This window comes from Prunus dulcis, chromosome 4 (assembly GCF_902201215.1).
Source record: "Prunus dulcis chromosome 4, ALMONDv2, whole genome shotgun sequence".
Lineage (NCBI taxonomy): Eukaryota > Viridiplantae > Streptophyta > Magnoliopsida > Rosales > Rosaceae > Prunus > Prunus dulcis.
The window spans coordinates 6,692,811-6,712,457 of NC_047653.1; the positions used below are offsets into that span (position 1 = coordinate 6,692,811).

Consider the following 19,647-nt stretch of genomic DNA (forward strand, 5'->3'; position numbering starts at 1 on the left):
CTTCATTATTCTTAATACTCAATTTTCTCATTAGCTCAGATTAACTCATAAACTCTAACATGGCCTCAGAGCCAGGTTTGATCTAAATTTTCTGGGCGTTGTGACTGTGAGGTTGGGATCAAATCTGTAGGCAAAAGCTCATTGTGTGATTCTTGAGCTCAAATCAGTAATCTAGACTAACATGTCTGGATCTGGAGGAGGAGAACTCAGAGCGCCAATCTTCAATGGCGAAAACTTTGATTTCTGGCAGATCAAGATCAAAACCATCTTTCGATCACACGAGCTATGGGAAATGGTTGAGAATGGGTATAAGATTCCAGTGAAGGAGGATGCACTCACGAAGGCGGAAAAGAAGCTGTTGCGTGAGTATACGGTGAAAGATGCCAGAGCATTAGGCATTATTCAAGGAGCTGTGTCCGATCATATTTTTCCAAGGATTGCAACTCAAGAAAGTACAAAAGTTGCGTGGGACATTTTAAAACAAGAATTTGTGGGTGACAAACAAGTAAGATTTGTGAAACTCCAGGGTCTTCGTAGAGATTTTGAGTATACACGTATGAATGATAGTGAGACAATTTCTGGGTATATTGCTAAACTGTTTGATTTATTTAATCAAATGAGAAGCTATGGTGAGGATTTGAGTAATCAACGAATTGTCCAGAAATTGTTGATTAGCTTACCTAAATCCTATGATAGCATTGCAGCTATGATAGAGAATACTAAAGATTTGGACACCATTGATGCACAAGATGTAGTTGCTATTTTGAAAGGGTATGAGCATAGGCTTGATAAGCATGGTGAGAATGGTACAGAGAAGGCATTTACGAGTTTGAATATTGGATTGAAATCTAATCGGTCCAATAGTCAAAACAACCAGAATAAGTCTCAGAAATCTAAATGGAAACCATGGAGTAACAAGGCTGAAGGGAGCAATAAGGTTGGTTCTTATGAAGGAACAATAAGGCTAATTCTTATGTGAAGAATGAGGCAACAAACACTGGAGACAAGTGTAAGTTTTGTGATAAACTTCACTATGGTGAATGCTGGGTTAAAAAACGAAGTCAAATGTCACAAGTGCAATAAAATTGGACATATTGCACGATATTGCAATACAAACAAGACTGTTCAACAAGGGCATTTTGCAAATCAGGTTGAAGAAACTGGAAATTTGTTCTATGCAAATCACACTGAGACAGAGAAAAGGGTAAGTGATGAGTGGTATATAGACAGTGGATGTAGTAACCACATGACAGCTCGAGAAGATTTGCTTGTTGATATTGATAGGAGAGTGAAACCCGAGTATAGCCGCGCCGCTATACTATTTATAAATAAAAAAAGGGACCAGCCTGGCGTCTACTCGTCCTCATGTAAAACACGTATAGCCACCCGGCTATACTATTTATAGGGATAAAAGACCAGCCTTAATATTAGCTGCTCACGTGTCAAAACAAGTATGGCCGTGCGGCTATACCACTTTAAAAAAATTTACCGTAGTAAAGCCGCATGGCTACACTCCTAGTTAAAAATAAAAAATACCCGAGTATAGCCATGCGGCTATACGATTTTGAAAAATACTAACCTTTTCAAAACCTCTCCTCTCAATCATTTGTCTCGAATAGTGCGCTCTGTGGTGCAGCCTGACTCCATGTTCCACCATGCAAAAATAATACACATAAACCAAATTCAAGGAAAGCTAGTTCACCCAACCTGAAGTATCTTATTCCGGGGATCATATCAGCAATACTCCTGGTGGCCTCTGTATCAATGTTCATTCTTGGCCGGAAAAGGAAAGTGGAAGTTGCAACAGAGACTGCCTTGTTACCTCAACTTCTTTGGAGAAGAGTTTCACACCTAGAACTTCTAAGGGCAACGGATGGATTTCATGAAAGCAACTTACTTGGTACTGGGGGTTTTGGCTCAGTATACAAAGGTACAATTTCAGATGGGATAGATGTTGCTGTAATGGTTTTCAATTAACAGATTGAAGGGGCTTTCGAGAGTTTTGATTGTGAATGTGATGTGCTGAGCAATATTGTCACTGAAATCTTATCAAAATCATCAGTTGTTGCAGTCAACCTGATTTCAAAGCCTTGGTACTACAATACGTGCCTAATGGAAGCCTTGAGAAGTGGTTGTACTCTCAAAATCAAAACTCTCCATTGAATGTCCTTTAAAGGTTGAATATAATGACATATGCATCCGCATTGGAGTACCTTCATCATGGTCATGGTCCAAATCATGTTGTCCATTGCAATGTGAAGCCAAGCAACATAATACTTGATGATTTTATGGTTGCACATGTTGCTGATTTTGGCATTGCAAGACTCTTAGGTGAAGGAGATTCGATTACCCAAACCATGACCCTTGCCACAACAGGGTATATGGTTCCAGGTGATGTACTGTTACTAGTTTACTTTACAATTTTATATATGTTGTCCCTCATTATGAACAAGGTGACCTTATGATTTTCTTTTAATCATATATAACTAACATATATAATATTGCAGAGTTTGGAATGGAAGGGATCATTTCAACCAAAGTAGATGTGTATAGTTTCGGTATTGTACCAATGGAGACATTCACAAGAAGGAAGCCAACTGATGAAATGTTTGTTGGGAGATTTCAACTCTAGAAAGTTTAGTTCGTATTTGAAATTAAAATACTTGAGTGCTTGAAGGCTGTAGATATTATTAACTAATTATCATAAAACTGGTGAAAATTTGATAAGAGCTTCAAAAACCAGACTTATCGAAGAAGTTAAACTGTTAATAGTAGAAAAGAAAGTTTTACAATCATCTTGTTCGCATAAATAGAATCTTAGAATCTCTTTATACAAGTGTATCTGGATTAATCATCCTCTTTTATTCCGGTCTCGGATGAATCATCCTCAATCATTCCTGCCTGGAACACAAACAAATTACTCAGCCATAATTCCAAGTCATACAACAGAAAACTATAAACTATGCATAAATGTGCCTTTGTCTTCTATTAACATGCTAGAGCAATTCAAGCGGATATGGATGGACTATAGATTCACAAACATGCCCAAGAATCTGAATTTTAAGACTATAGATTCACAAACATGCCCAAGAATCTGAATTTTAAGCATCCCTTTGGAAACTACTTAAACAAGTTGAACAGATAAAACATGAGTAATCCAAATATTTCAACATACCGATCCCAACAATTGCTACACCATCAAAATGTTTTCCTTTCTATTATTTTTTATTTTTGAAAATATTTCTTAATACACATTCAAGTAGACAATAAACTACAATTACAAAGATCTCTAGTCTCAACCTCTCAACTATGAGCCTCAGAACCCGCATAGTTTTTGGTTGTTTGCTTCTCAATTGATACACTATTTGGTCCACTAATAAGATCTAAAGACAAAAGCAAATATCAATTATGCAGTTATAAGGTATGTAACTGGGACTTTTTTATATTGGCTAAGCATCATCAACACCAATTGTTTAAGATACATACCCCCATGAAATGAAAATCCTACGATAGTTGGCGAAAACTTGAACGATAAAAAATTAATAGGCATCAATATAATGACCGTATTCATAAATACAAGGAAGCACACAGGTGAAATGCAATGTAGTAAAGAATTACTTGTAGAGTTTTCCAAAAGTGTCCCTCAGGCGTGCAACATCAGCACCAATAATTTCAGCTACCTTCTTCCCATCTTGAAAGAATTGGAATGTTGGCTGCAGCAAAATGCACACATGAGCAAAGTATCTAATTTTTAAAAGCTTCAGACCACGAACCAAATGGAACTTGTTTTAACACTATCCAAGATGAAACATAAAGAATGCACTAAGAAGCCACAGTAGTTATTATAACCCATTCAAAGTGCATGCTAAAACGAACAGCCCACGGGTGCCAATAAAAGAAGCTATAGATGACCAACATTCTAAAAACCAAAGGTCATACACATGAGCAGTTAGATCCGTAAAGCTAAATAGGGGACAATTACATTCAAACAAAAGAAAGGGAGCAAATCGTTTACCACAGAGGAAATATTCAGCTGGCCCAGAGTGTTTGCAAGGCCTTCCTATAGTTAGAATAAACAATGTCAGGTTTAACAATAAAAACAATTGACAAGATACTAGGTTTCATTATCTTGCACAATTGACAACAATTGAGTTCTTTTGACCTTAAGATGGGATTCAAACAGGCTACAAAAGAACTAAACTGGTTCCCAGCAAAATTATCTCAGTTTGCAGAAAACTAAATTCCAATGCGAACCTCGTCAATGTCAATCTTATATGTTGTCACATGTGGGTATTGCTCACTCAACTCTCCAATGACTGGAGATATGAACCTGCCTGCACAAGAAGAGCAATACCAAAGTACCAAACATAAGTAAAAAATGCATTAACAAGGTTCTGTTTGCTGTAAACGACTTCATTAATGAAAGCAAAAGTCTTCAGAAACTTACAAGGCCCGCACCAGACTGCAGTGAAGTAGAAGAGTGCTGGCAAAGCTTTATCTATCTCATTGAAATTCAATAAATAAGTAAAAATTTATGAAAATGACGAATTTTCTTAAAACTAAGCAACTACAGAGAAAACCCAAGTAAATATACCTTGAACTATGTTAACTGCGCTATCATATTCATTCTCTGACCTAATGGGGACAATTTTTGAGGGCCCTGAAATTCAATAATCAACTCAAGTTAATGAGCTATTACAAAACCCAAAAAATGGAAACTTTGTGAAAAGAAAACAACGGAAACACCAAAAACAAAAAATATAAACAGAAATAGGAGTGCCTGAGGGTGAGGAGAGGGGTCGGTGTTGCAGAAAATGAGGGTTCGAGAAGTGATGAACGGACTTGGAGAAGGGTTTGGAATTGGAAGGGGTTGTGTGTGAAGAAGATGGGGTGGTCGAGATTGAAGCTAGAGTTTGGAAAGAATTAGAAGGAAGCTTGTGGTGATGATTGAGAAGAGCTGCGCAGAGCTTGTTGCGATTGCCAAGCAATTGTCGCGCTAGAACCCCAGAATTCCTCGCCATTTTTGTGTCTCGCTTCGTTACTTTGCGTGGGGGTTTAAGACAGAGAATCAAAACTGGTCTTCAAAGAACATAAAAGATCAATAAGAGGTAGATGGGCTATGAGCCATCACAATTGGAGGCCCACAGCTAACAATGATTATTGTTCTGCGGACGATTGGGCTGGCATCTCCAGACCCAGGCAGGCTTGCTTTTGGGTCCATGGTCCAGATATATTTTGAGTCGAAATCTAAATCTTGAAACCTAATCAAAGCTCGGATAATTATATATTCTAAATAATCAACCATGTCAATAAATGAGAACAAAGTTAAATAAAATTTGAGCAAAAGTAAGATTTCCTCGACACTTTCATTTTTCAAGAAATACCGGACATCATGTAGGAAGATTTTCTCAACACTGCATCTTTTAAAACTTGCACACTTTTTGTGTAAGTGCAATAGGCTTTTTTTTTTTTTTTTGAAAAAAATAAAATTGTTGTAACCAAATTCAGCAACCACACTTGCATTCACAATGTGATATATGCCTAGTGAAGAAGTTAAGAAATAAGAGGACCAAATGAAATGTAAAATATTTCCCTTCCATGTTTAGTAAATCATAAATGAATTTTGAGTTAGTGTTGGGTCAATATCAATCCATCCATAACACAAGAAGCATTATCTAAACATATATAGTTATAGTATCTTATAGAATTCTTTAAAAATTGTGGCAAACCCTAACTTAGATTTGTTAATGGACCAATTAGTCTAAATCACAAGTCACAAGTTCATAACTAATTTTGGTCGTAGACGTTGCACCAACTTCTTGCTCTAGATCACCTGCCATTCACCAAGAACACCATACTTCAAATTAAAATTAAAACCCTTTTGATTAGGACATTCCATGGAGGGAGGGAGATGGCATAGACTTAAAGCAATTGGGTTGGGTTGGGGTGGGGTGGATGGATTTTGATAGATTTAGTAGTTTATAAAGACTAGGTAGGAGATCACCTAATTATACTGGCTGAAATTACTATAATACCCTTGTCCATGGAGTACATGTGTTTGTTGGTATTCCAAACTTGCCACGTTGGATGGGCATGGGAGATTGAGGTGCCACCTCAGCCAGATTTGCCATTTGTTGACGTGGGTCGACAAGGATATGAGCTTTGGTGGAAGGATGAGGAGACCCATTGTTGTTTGCATTTGCATGAGCCATGAGCCATGAGCCATGACCTGTCTTATTCTACTGGTTAATTTCGTGCCTCAGTGGAATCTTGCTCACACTTTTGTTTCTCCTTTCTGGTAAGTGGAAGCATGTCATCTTTCCAACAAACACTTTATCCCTCACAAAATGCTTTGAATGGCATGCCCTCTAAAATAAAACATTCACATTATACGTGACATTCGATGTAAGTTAAGTCAATTGGTTAGATCAACATGTTTAATCTTTTTTATTATAATTCGAATCTTTCTCCTCGCATATTAGAGGTTCAGAATATTCGATTCTCGAAAAACCCAAAAATAAATAATTCACATAAGGACTTGATATAATATACACCCCATCCTACATTTGTCGTGATAATTATGATTTTTGTTGTTGTTGGGGTTTTCACAACAATATAAAGAAAATTTCTCATCGGCAATTATGCCTTTTTCTTTTGGGTCTGACATCAGCAATTAGGTGCGATGAGAAAGTCATCTGCGTAAGCACTAGCTTACCGTGGACATCAAGACTGGTCAAAGCATCCGACGGCTGCCGTAGCCGGTGCAAGGTACGCAAAACAAACGCCTCGCTCTTTCGTTATACCCAACACAGCCTCCCAATAAATTCAGTCGTAGAATTGTAGTTCCAAAACTACCCTTCTACAAGTCCAACACTTCTTTTTCTTTTCCCTATTGAAATTGAGAGGTCAGGCGAGCTTTACATTGGGACCAACTGGGCATTAAATTACACGTTTCTGATAACTCTTGATAAGGAAAACACGTTTTGTTTTTTTATGACAAAATCAATTTTCATTTCCACATTTCTCACTCATTCTCAGGAAAAAAAAAATTCATATAAAAGAAGAAGAAGAAGAAGAATAATTGATCTAAAAAAACAAAAACAAAATGAGATAAAAAAGCACATGGCACATGGCCAGCTGACCAAACTAATATTGTGGTACCCGATATTCTATTTTAATATATGAGTTTGATTTTCTTTTCTTGGTGATTTTATTTTTTTTAAAGGAAAGAATGGCGATGGTATATTATTGAAATTGGATAAGTAATTAGTACAAAAATTAAACTATATTGTCGGAGATTAGTGATTCTATTTAAACCTTGAGAGATCTATAAATCCCTATATTTAGCCTCGTGTGGAAAGATATTCAAGCCAAACTTACCCAAAAAAACTATTTGGTCCCCCATGACATTTTAATGTTGAAAGGAAGATATATGGCCAAATTAGAAATAGAAAGTTTGACAATGTGAGCTTTCAATTTAATATCTTATGTAAATATGCACACTTTAGAGGACAAAAACGATTTAACATATCTAATCTACCTTCAAATTGATAATGGGCACAAATTAGTTCAAACACATTGTTTCATTGAAACAAATCAAATTTATAATATTCTTATTAGATTTATATAACACTTTTAGGAGTGCACGATAACTTTTGTAGAGTGCCAATAATAGGTCTCAAAGAAAATTATGTTAGACTACCTAATCACCTGTGTTTATATGGAGCGTAATTTTGTTACTAATGTAGCTTATTTGGGGCATACTTGTCATGATCCAATGTGTTTGGAATTATGACTTCCCATCTGCTTATGCTTATGCTCCTGCTCTTGAGTTTGATAGTTTAGGCGTAGGGTGCACATGATATATCCAAGTATTATGGGAAAGATAGATTGGATTGCAAAATTATATAAAATTGTCGTGAAAGTAATGAAAGTAAACTTTTTTTTTTCTTGAGAAGTTTAATATTTTTATCCATAAGTTAAATGATTACTGTTCTTTTTGGCTGATAAAGGTTGAATAATTACTAATAAAAGGGTTGAGAAAGCATAATTCATTATCACTAAAAAGGATATTTCATTATTAGCAAACAAAAGATATATAATGTTTGACTATCAAAAAACCAGAAGATATACAATCATGAAATTCCTTCAACTATATAATGTTTTGACTATCAATTTCAACCTTTAAGATATATACACAAGTAATATTAAAAGAAGGGAATCTAAACATAAGATCTCGAGTGTAAGAATAATTACTCTTAATCATTTAATTTATAAATAATTTATATTTTATCTTATCATATTAATAATTCATAATCTGATAACATAACAATAATCTAACAACAATACAAGGTTACATGCACAACACATGCACGTAATCAACATTTAGCACTGAATTAAGGAGAGAATTTAGTTGCCGTATAAATTGTCACGCGAAAAGAAAGATAGACACACAGTTCTATAAAACCAGACGGAAAACTTTTTCTATGGGCTTCCGACACGTTTTCTAGTTTTTAGACTGCTTCATTGGTCTCCACCATTGCAATTTACACACGCCAAATTGCCGCGAAGCCATCTCCTTCGTGCTTGTGCAGTACAAAACCACCAAGGAGAAGTACAACTCCAGTAGGTCCAGTACCTAGCCCCATTAGTCATTACCAAAAATCTCCGTGGGCAAAATTGTAAAAACGCCACCCTTCTATCCCACCAGCTCCCAAAACTCTAGTTAAAAAATTGCTGTCTCACCATCTCCCTCGGAAAAGTCTCCTCCTCCCTTCTCTATCTACAAAAGCTCTCGTTTTCTCTCTCTAGAGAGGAAAGCAATTCGCTCCATTTTTGTATAAATTACTCTGCTTTTTTATCGGCTCGGTACCTTCCAATGGCGCCGAGTCCCAGGGGCCTCCAGCTGACACAAGTCTCCCCCCGAGAACGGAAGCTGCCGGAGATGGTTGCCGGCGGCGACTTCGGCGATTTGGAGGACGTGAGGCTCTTGGATTCTTATGATAATTCAGAGGGAGTTGAACAGGGAACGCAGAGGGTTCAAGTCAGAGTCTCTGGCATGACCTGTGCTGCTTGCTCTAATTCTGTTGAAGGTGCTCTCAAAAGCGTCAATGGGGTTCTCACGGCCTCCGTGGCCTTGCTTCAGAACAGGGCCGATGTTGTTTTTGATCCGAGATTGGTCAAGGTTGGTCAATTTTAGGGGTTTTGGTTGAGTTTGTTTATGTGGTGGGGTTGTGGTTTTGGTTTTTGATGTTTATCCCTGAATTGGACAATGAGTTTGTGTTGGTTTTTGAAAATTTTGAGCTTTGTTAGTTGTTTCGGGTGTTTTGAAATATGGTCTAGTCCTAGTTGCTTTTATTTTTAGTTGCTTTTATTTTTTGGGCGAACGAACTTAGGATTATTATGGCAAGCAATTTGGTTTCTGTTGTATTTGAGTGTTCATTTTAAGGTGGATTGGATCATGGGTCAGTGTTTGAGCTTTCATTAGTTTTGGTGTTTTAAAACTGCGAGTTACAAATAGTTGCTAAGTATTACTATGGCATACGTTTAATCGTGTTTTGGTTTATCATGTTTGTTTTTAATTTATAATGTATATTGACCGCATTATGATAAGGATTAATCATTTGGTAATTCAGGTTTTGTATGGTTTTATAAATTTGACAGTTTAATCATGTCTAAATTCTGCATTACAGTTTTGCTTTATATACTTGGAGAGCTGCAATCATGATAGGAATTAGGCTAAAGTGACAGATTAGTCCTCCCCACCTCTCTTTAATGATGGGGTAGTTGATTTGGATCTCTCTCTCTCTCTCTCTCTCTAATTGTCTTTTGGTTCGACCCAAAATGATACATCTGAGCATGTGCATTATGACCATAAATTGAGATAATCTAGGTGGTATTTTTTTTTTTTTCTCTTAGGCTACTTGGATCTAACATATTCCCAATTTGGGAAGCAGCCATACACAACTGGATCAGATAGCTTGAAGTAGGTGTGGGTTAGCAGTTTTAGAAAATAAGAATAATGTACGGGTGTTATTAATCCAGATAATGTAAGAAACCTGCATTTCAAACCGCTAGTATTGAAAGTAGTGAAGCTGCTGTATCATGCCATCAGTACTGTATAATGTGCGAACTTTCTCTTGGAAAATCTCCTTGATCTTATGTAACTTTTACTTAAATAATTCAGGTGCCTTTCATATTTCTACTTTTACTAATACATGCTTTGGCATGAATATTGGGTGTCTGGGGCACCAAAGGACAGATTTTGGCTTTTCTGATTTGATGAAAACACTTCTCTGCTCTAAGAAGTTGGAAATTATCCTTTGCTTGACATTTTCCTGCATGGTATCTGTACTTTTTGTTTGAATTGGTTATTTTCGACCGTGTTCTCTTCCATGAACTACACAGAAAAGGTCAAACTACAGTTCTAAGGTTTCTGTTGCTTTGCCTGGAAATTTCTTGAGTAAAGTTATGTTCAACTTTCTTAATCCTTCATCTTCCTTCTGTGTTCTTCAATTGATTGCTTGAGGGTATAACCTTGAATGTAGAGTGGTAACATTGAGAAGTAGGGTGCTTTTGTAGTTTCTGAGATAATTTTAGCTCTGTTAATTCAGGATGAAGACATCAAGAATGCAATTGAAGATGCCGGGTTTGAGGCAGAGGTTATACCTGAGCAGAGTACAAATGGAATAAAGCAACATGGAACTCTGTTGGGTCAGTTCTCAATAGGTGGTATGACATGTGCAGCCTGTGTGAACTCTGTGGAAGGTATTCTGAAAGGACTTCCTGGGGTCAAAAGAGCAGTAGTAGCCTTGGCTACTTCATTAGGGGAAGTGGAGTATGATCCTACTGTAATTAGCAAAGATGATATAGTCAATGCCATTGAAGATGCTGGTTTTGAAGCATCACTTGTACAGAGTAGTCAGCAGGATAAAATAATACTGGGAGTTGCTGGTGTATTCAGTGAGACAGATGCCCAGACTTTAGAAGCCATAATTAGCAACTTGAAAGGGGTGAGACATTTTCGTTTCGACAGGATTTCAAGAGAACTCGAAATCCTATTTGATCCTGAAGTTGTCACTTCTAGATCCGTGGTTGATGGAATTGAGGGGGCAAGCAATGAGAAATTTAAACTACAAGTGGCCAACCCTTATACAAGAATGACTTCTAAAGATGTCGAAGAAGCCGCAAATATGTTTCGGCTTTTCATTTCCAGTCTGTTTCTCAGTGTGAGTACTTTTTCTTCTCAGCATGCACATGGTTTTTTTCCATTAAAAAAATAATAATAAAGCACATGGATATGCTATATGTCATACCCTTAACCTTGGTTCTTGTTGTTTCTCTTCCCTTCATTTTTCTTTCTTATCTTTATTTCATATTTCGTGATAGCAGTGCAAGATTGAACAAACATGATAATTGAACAGACAATTCCTGTCATAAGAGACAATGCAGCAATGCCCATAATGAGTTTATTGATTATAAAGTTCAAATTTTCAATAAAATACATATTGTTTCTTTTATAATTCGTTCAGAATGCATCTAGACACCCATAATTTGGAGCTTTTTAACAACGTAGTCGTAATATTTTCATATATATATATATATATATACATATATATATATATATATATTTTTTTTTTCTCATGATTGTGTTTGTATATGTTACTTTTGAAATTTATTACTGACATCAGTGAATTGTCTCCAGATTCCTGTCTTTCTCATTCGAGTTGTTTGTCCTCACATTCCACTTCTGTATTCATTATTGCTCTGGAGATGTGGGCCCTTTGAAATGGGTGATTGGTTGAAGTGGGCATTGGTGAGTGTTGTTCAATTTGTTGTCGGGAAGCGCTTCTACATTGCAGCTGCCAGAGCTCTACGAAATGGTTCGACTAATATGGATGTTTTGGTTGCATTGGGTACTTCAGCCTCTTATTTCTATTCTGTATGTGCACTTCTATACGGTGCAGTTACTGGGTTCTGGTCTGCAACATACTTTGAAACAAGTGCCATGCTAATAACATTTGTACTGTTGGGTAAGTATCTGGAGTGTCTTGCAAAAGGAAAAACATCAGATGCCATCAAAAAGTTGATAGAACTTGCTCCAGCTACGGCATTGTTGCTTGTCAAAGATAAAGGTCCGTTCTGTTTATTTTTTTCGTTTTTCTAAACCTTGCGAATCAAGATTTCCTTTTTGCATATTTTAATATTTTAATATTTTAATATCTTATATAGTAATCTTTTTTCTTTGTCCAAAATTAAAGTTGATGGTGGAATTGAAATATAAACTTTAGATAACTGGCTGATCTTGGTTATATTGTTTTATTAGATGGGAGATGTATTGGAGAAAGGGAAATTGACGCCTTGCTAATTCAGCCTGGAGATGTGTTAAAAGTTCTTCCTGGTACAAAAGTTCCTGCTGATGGTATGGTTTTGTGGGGTTCAAGTTATGTCAATGAGAGTATGGTGACTGGTGAAGCTATACCTGTTTCAAAGGAAGTCAATTCATTAGTTATCGGAGGAACGATAAATTTGCATGGTGCTCTTAATGTACAAGTTACAAAAGTTGGATCTGATACAGTTTTAAATCAGATAATAAATTTGGTCGAGACTGCTCAGATGTCCAAAGCTCCTATTCAGAAATTTGCCGATTTTGTAAGTGCCAGAAATGTAGTTTTTCAATAAGTTTGTCTCTGTTCTGTTTCTATGCTATATATGAATATCATGAGTTCTGAGCATTATTCAACTCAGCAGACAGTATTATAGTATCTTAACCCTAAACCCGAAAATGTTGTCACTGCTTTCGTTCCTCAAATTTCGGAATTGTCTACCTAACTTATTGCTTTTGTTGTGGCATACTAGAATTCAAGTTATATTTTAGTGGGTCTAATGAGTACACAATTTAAAACTTTTTCTTTCTGTAAGAACCTTTAGAAGTATATATGGGCTTTATATTGGAATAAGAAAAACTTGATTTTGTATCTAGTTTAGGCTGCCTATATTTGCTTGTTTATAATTGTTGGTTGCACTTAGTGGTATTTTATATCTGGGTTTTTGTTTGACTGTATTTAAGCAGATAATTTTAACTGGATAACACGTTGTTTGGTGCATGCTGTTATGTTAACAAACTTGACTCAGAAGAAAGGAATATGATCATCAATAAGTCAGTAGCTGTGTTTCTGTGAACATTGTCAAGCTCTCTTGTTATCCTTTGCCCTTCAGTTATGCTTATGTTATGGCGAACAACTCTAGCTTAAAGATGCTCTTAAAATTGGTAGATAAAAAGACAAATAGTACATTTTAACTTCAACTACTTAAAAAAGTTTCATACGGTCAGCTTCATGCTGTTGAGGTTAAAAATTCTGAAGGAAGAGATAGGCAATTTCAGTGACGTTGAAAAATTTCGAAGTCCCCCTATATATTTAGCCCCTCCTTATTTCCTCTCAAGCTAATTCAGTAGCAGTTCCTAAATTTATGAACTGCTAACTTCTGTAAAATTTAAAATTAAGTTCATCGAATATCTTACATTTCTTCATGACTGCAGGTTGCTAGCATTTTTGTCCCTACTGTAGTTGCAATGGCATTGTTGACATTATTGGGTTGGTAAGTTCATAGTATTTATTATCATTTTTTCTCATAATTATTGAATTTGTAAGTTGCTAGAATGCTTATGCTTGCTGTTGATTGCGTTACCTTTCATTGATTTGCTGTAGGTACATTGCTGGAGCCTTTGGAGCTTACCCAGAAAAGTGGCTCCCTGAAAATGGAAATCACTTTGTTTTTGCCCTTATGTTTTCCATATCAGTTGTGGTAATTGCATGTCCTTGTGCGCTGGGCTTGGCAACACCAACTGCTGTCATGGTTGCGACAGGGGTTGGGGCTAATAATGGTGTGCTGATAAAAGGAGGAGATGCTTTGGAAAGAGCTCAGAAGGTTAAGTATGTAATATTTGACAAAACGGGTACCCTAACCCAAGGAAAAGCTACAGTTACTACTGTAAAAGTTTTCACAGGAATGGATCGTGGAGAGTTTCTTAAATTGGTAGCTTCTGCAGAGGTAATTCTACTTACTGACTGGCTTCCACATTTTTCTTCCAGTCTTGTTTCTATGTTGCCTTGTCCTTGGATTTGAACTTTGGTGCTGAAAAAATGACATCTCTTTTTGTATTCCATTATTTTTTGTTATGCTTGATTAATTATTAAGCTACAGAAACATTTGCATGTCCGCTACATAATTTTAAAATTTCCATGCTGCCCTTTGCATTTTCTCAGGCTAGCAGTGAACACCCGCTGGCAAAAGCAATAGTACAATATGCACGCCATTTTCACTTCTTTGATGATCCCTCTGTAACTAACGATGCACCGAACAATAACAAAGAGACTACAATCTCTGAATGGCTTTTTGATGTCTCAGAGTTCTCTGCTTTGCCAGGAAGAGGTATCCAGTGCTTTATAGATGGAAAACTTATTCTGGTGAGTTCCAAATTTCCATATGGCTTCCATCCTGATATGCTTCACCTGTCTAAGTTTGCTTATTGGAGGTATTGTATCCTCAACAGGTTGGCAATAGGAAGTTGATGACTGAAAGTGGAATCGATATTCCTACCCATGTAGAGAACTTTCTAGTAGAGCTGGAGGAAAGTGCAAAAACAGGCATACTTGTTGCATATGAAGGCAATTTAATTGGTGTGTTGGGGGTTGCGGACCCACTGAAAAGAGAAGCTGCCATAGTAATAGAGGGACTCCGTAAGATGGGTGTCATACCAGTCATGGTTACCGGGGATAATTGGAGGACAGCACAGGCTGTTGCTAAGGAGGTTCGTATATTTCTGTTTATGAATTAGTCAACCTCAATGCTGGTAATCTTGACAGAGAAATGACATGCAACATTGACTTTCATTTTGAGTTAGTTTTCTATTCATTTGGTTTTGGCCTGAATAACATTTGACCTATATAAAATTTGGGGTCTTCATATAAATTGAAAATTGGAGAATACATTTTGACAGCATGTATGAATATCTTTAAATTTTTTTTTTAAATAATGATTTGGTAACTTCAAGTCGTATATATGGTTTCTGGTCTCTTCTGCTACCTTTAGTGGCACCTTATGGTTCATCCACATATGATAATAGTATAATAAGTTTTAGTTGCATACAAAATTGACATTCATTTGAAAAAATATTTTGCAGGTTGGCATTCCAGATGTGAGGGCAGAGGTAATGCCCGCTGGAAAAGCTGATGTCATCCGATCATTCCAAAAGGATGGAAGTACAGTTGCAATGGTTGGTGATGGAATCAATGACTCTCCTGCTCTAGCTGCTGCTGATATTGGCATGGCAATTGGGGCGGGAACGGATATTGCAATTGAAGCAGCCGACTACGTGTTGATGAGAAATAACCTGGAAGATGTAATCACAGCCATTGATCTTTCAAGAAAGACCTTTTCTCGGATTCGATTGAATTATGTGTTTGCCATGGCGTACAATGTGATCGCAATACCTATTGCCGCAGGGGTTTTCTTTCCATCACTGGGGATCTTGTTGCCGCCATGGGCAGCTGGGGCATGCATGGCTATGTCATCTGTTAGTGTTGTATGCTCTTCTTTGCTCCTTAGGAGATACAGAAAGCCCAGACTTACGGCCATACTGGAAATAGTTGTAGAGTAGAAAGAGAAAAAAGAAAAGGAAAATTCTAGTTTTCATCTGTGTATGAAGGAAACTAAAGTAGGATAGGAGTTCGAATGGAACCTTATCCCAATTTTGTTAATTCTGTTTTCTCCTTGTTTTGCATTTTTTCCTGTCTTTGATGAGGTGAAATTTATCTCCTCATTCCTTGTAAATGTCACTTGTATAATAAATTTTCTCGTCCTTTCGTTTCTCTTTGTTTTGACTTTTATATTAAACGAAAAAGGATTAAATGGGATTGAGAATCATATTATGCACAAGGGAGAACTGGCTCCAGAAATTATTGGTTACACCATGGCCTTGTTGGCAACAGATACATAGCTGAGAAAGAGAGAAAGGAAGCCAGAACACTGAAAAAATTGCACATGTTTGCTCAATTATTTGATGCATACAGGAGCTCAAATTTCCGAAGTTCTGTTGTCTTTATGTCAGTTGGTAGGCATTTATATATCCTCCTTTTTCCATTGATCACCAAGGAAAGTGGCAGGAATGTTTGAACTTTGACCCCCAAGATGGTTAGGGGTTTACACTTTGCACAGAAACTTTGGTTTTTAAGGCTTAGCTAAGAAAAAGAGCAGAAATGCTTTTGCAAACATTCAAATCAGTTTAGCTGCTTCTTCTGGCAGGTTAATCTACAAAATTCCCAGCTCAGTGGTGACGCAAAGACCTGGTCAAAACCAAGAAAAAAACAGATGTGGCTGGTCAAAAGAAATCCTTGATCAGCAGCATATGGCTTTGAAAGTATACATAAAGATTATAATTATTTTCTTTAGGTTAATTATTGCTTGAATTCAAATTGTCCATCTTTGAGACTTTGACCCAATTTAATCAACCTTGTCATTATCACCCCCTTGTACATGTACATCTCAGTGAGCAGGTGATCATACTTGTATTTCTTTCACATACGTCCAGTTTTGCAACATCAGAAAAAAGACAAAGCATACAAAAAAACATTTTAAATGAAACAAAGACTGGTACGGTTTCTATCCAGTTTATGTTACAAAATATATACATATAAAACCTTTTCTTCCAACTTATCCCATCCTTTTTATATATAGTGGCTCATATCACTGCAGCATATACACCGGAACAGTGTTTTTGATTCACTTGCTTAGCTTTAATTTATGTTCCTCAAAGACAGATAGCTTCATGAGTTTTCTACCACTAAGCCAAGGCCAAGACCTGCAATTGCTAGCTAGCTGTAACAGTTTAGCTTTATGGATTAATTACCTCTTCACCCAACAAAAAACCAAAAGAAAAAAGCAGAAGAAATGGCCATTGGGATAGCAGATTGTTAAAAAAACTTGAGGGCAAACACAAATGGTGGCCTCTTTTAACATCTTCTTAACAAGTGACAATGATGTATTTGTTTTCAACAAAAGAAAAGACATAAGACATGTTCAAAGGATCTGGTGTGTAATCTTGTTGGTCAAACACCACATGTCACAAAAAAAAGAAAAAGAAAAAAAAAAGAAAAAAAAAAAGAAACAATCTTGCTCTTCAAGCCAATCCTAGTGGAAGAAGGGCCCACTTGGCGTTCCAGATAATGTATAATTTCCCTAAGTAACTGATTATATTAATCTGTGGATAAATATTTTTCTATCTTACCAAGAAAAAGAAAAAGTAATGCCCTATATGAGTGATATTAATTGGATTCCAGAAGCTAATTCATTTTGCGGAGGAAAACTTCAAATGCTTCATCAGCAAGAAAGAAAAATCAAAAGTGCGTTCACATTGGATTTACCCTTTTGGGAGCATCACCTTCCTTGCTGTTTCAGACAAGAAACAATGTGGGGGAGCTCATGAGAGGGACATTGTTGGTAAAATATACTTAAAGGTTGCAGCAAATAACCTCGTATAATTTATAGGTGACGTTTGCTTGTAGATCATTGTTTCTCAACTTTGAGAGTGATTGTATGTTACCATGTTCAATTAATTAATTAATTGCAAGGGCATAATCTCACTATTTTTATTTTTATTTTTTATCAATAGAAAATTTTATTAACCTTTAAAATGAAGGCACAAACAGCCAGTACAACGTTACGTAACATGAGGGCATAAAGAATGGCTTTGTTAAAACCTTGCCATTAAAAACCCCCAAAAAGAGGAAAATCTGGTCAAGAAAATTAATTCAGCACATATATAAGTAGAAAATTACTGCTGACAAGATCAATGAGTTGTATTTATAAACATATCAATATGATGACTTGCAAGCTATGTGGAAATATTAGAGGTGGTCATGGATCCGTTGTTAATTCAAGTCTTAATGGTGAACTTCATCAGTCTCTTTCTTTCAATGAACACATACACACATGCATGCGATTCCCCACAGAATACTTTGAGCATATTAATATAATATCTCCTTATCTGAAGCTTTAATTAATTAGAACAAGGATTTGTTGTGTGGTGTGGGAAGCAGCTAGAATATCAAACTAAGCAAGAAAAAACTTCAATTAAATAAATTAGTCTTTTTTAACCGGGGTTGGTTGCTTTTTAACAATTTTCTGACCAAGGAAGCATAGACCATCTCAAAAGGCTCCACAAAAACAATTAATGGCAGTCCCAAAGTGATGTGGATATGGTGACCTCATTGATACTAACAGATGTAATTTCCAGGAAGCCTCTGCATGCTTTGCCCAAAAGCATCCCCTCTCTCTCGCTCTCAAACGAAAGGTCAATAGAAGACTTGTCTTCATTTTTGACCAAAACTTACTATAAATACAATAGAGATATAAGCTTGCTTAATTCCCTCACAAAAAAAGTGACATACCACCCACCACTGAAAAAAGCCATGTGAGTAGCAGTATTAGAAACTCTGTTACTATTTCTCTAAAAACTTACTTTCTTAATTATCGGAGGATTTTTGGTCTGTATTGTTCATTGTTTTGCTGGATTTTGGCGACATCTAATCACTCCAAGTAAGTAAAAATCTATGCAATTACCGTTGTGAGCCGTTTGACTACTGTCGATCCAATTTCAGGAATCAACAAGTAGAACTATGCCTGGTTCTACTGAGTGGGGGCAATACTACCAACAAGCCTTCATGGATAATGGGCAGGCAACACCCACTAATGGAGGATTTTCAGATGCAACTATTGTCACAACAAGTACCACTTTAGTGACAGAGAGCAACGGCAGCCCCAGCAGTTCACATACAGGAGGAGGAGGTCAGCTAACTCCAACAAGAAGTGTATCCAAACCAATCAGAAGGAGGTCTAGAGTTTCAAAGAAGACACCGATCACTCTCCTCAATGCCAACGCCAACAACTTTCGAGCTTTGGTGCAACAATTCACAGGATGTGCTACTTCTAGCTCACCCATTTCCTTTGGGAACCAAAGGGGTCCTATCAACTTGAGTTTTGGATCCAACAATAACGTGACTAGTTCTGTTATGGCACCTTTTGGCAATCACAACTACAGCTACCAATATCAACAACAATTGCAGCGGGGGGTGCAGCCGCCACCGCAAGTGCAACAACACCAACAACGACGACAGCCGCTGCTGCAATTGCAAGAAAATCAACAAGTTCATCAAGTGCAACCGATTGACAATAATATTAGTGGTAGTCATGAATTGTTTCAATATTCATTGGGTGGTGGTGGTTATAATCCTATACCAAATCTGGAGACTCTGGATGAATTTTCCATGGATCAAGAAGATATAGCTTTGCATGACTTTTCTATTGATCTCTAGTAAGTTTAGGAATATTATGATGCTCATGTTACTCCATATTGACTAGGAAAAAGAAGAAGAAAAAAAAAAAAAGGTATCTAGATTTTTCTTTAATTGTAATTTCATTAACCCGTATGTTGTAATATTAGAACAATAAATACTCATGTGTGATAACTTTTTCACCGTAAATTATTATTGGGTAAAAGAATCTCATATAGCATCTTATATACAGTATTTATATGCTTTTTTTTCTTCTCTCTTAGTATGTTACATTCAATATTTACCATCAAATTAT

At 36.5% G+C, this 19,647-nt stretch overlaps 3 protein-coding genes across 3 annotated transcripts; 2 read left to right on the forward strand and 1 right to left on the reverse strand.

The window, feature by feature from the left end:
- Nucleotides 1–2,687: 2,687 nt before the first annotated feature.
- LOC117624767 (thioredoxin O2, mitochondrial-like) lies at nt 2,688–5,134 on the reverse strand. The gene is made up of 7 exons (XM_034356207.1): nt 4,781–5,134; nt 4,595–4,660; nt 4,448–4,498; nt 4,255–4,334; nt 4,016–4,060; nt 3,619–3,713; nt 2,688–2,901 (listed from the first exon to the last, which is right to left on the reverse strand). Exons 1-7 carry the CDS (start codon nt 5,019–5,021, stop codon nt 2,892–2,894), a joined length of 588 nt encoding a protein of 195 aa, XP_034212098.1. The 5' UTR covers nt 5,022–5,134; the 3' UTR covers nt 2,688–2,891.
- Nucleotides 5,135–8,685: 3,551 nt separating this feature from the next.
- Nucleotides 8,686–15,874, forward strand: LOC117624053 (copper-transporting ATPase RAN1). The gene is made up of 9 exons (XM_034355175.1): nt 8,686–9,184; nt 10,614–11,228; nt 11,705–12,134; nt 12,326–12,651; nt 13,541–13,599; nt 13,710–14,052; nt 14,268–14,468; nt 14,555–14,812; nt 15,185–15,874. The coding sequence occupies exons 1-9, from the start codon at nt 8,879–8,881 to the stop codon at nt 15,659–15,661; spliced, it is 3,015 nt and encodes a 1,004-aa protein (XP_034211066.1). The 5' UTR covers nt 8,686–8,878; the 3' UTR covers nt 15,662–15,874.
- A 2,566-nt stretch (nt 15,875–18,440) lies between these two features.
- On the forward strand, nt 18,441–19,429 carry LOC117625974 (VQ motif-containing protein 22-like). Its single transcript, XM_034357581.1, has one exon. It carries the CDS (start codon nt 18,678–18,680, stop codon nt 19,371–19,373), a length of 696 nt encoding a protein of 231 aa, XP_034213472.1. The 5' UTR covers nt 18,441–18,677; the 3' UTR covers nt 19,374–19,429.
- The last annotated feature ends 218 nt before the right edge of the window (nt 19,430–19,647 follow it).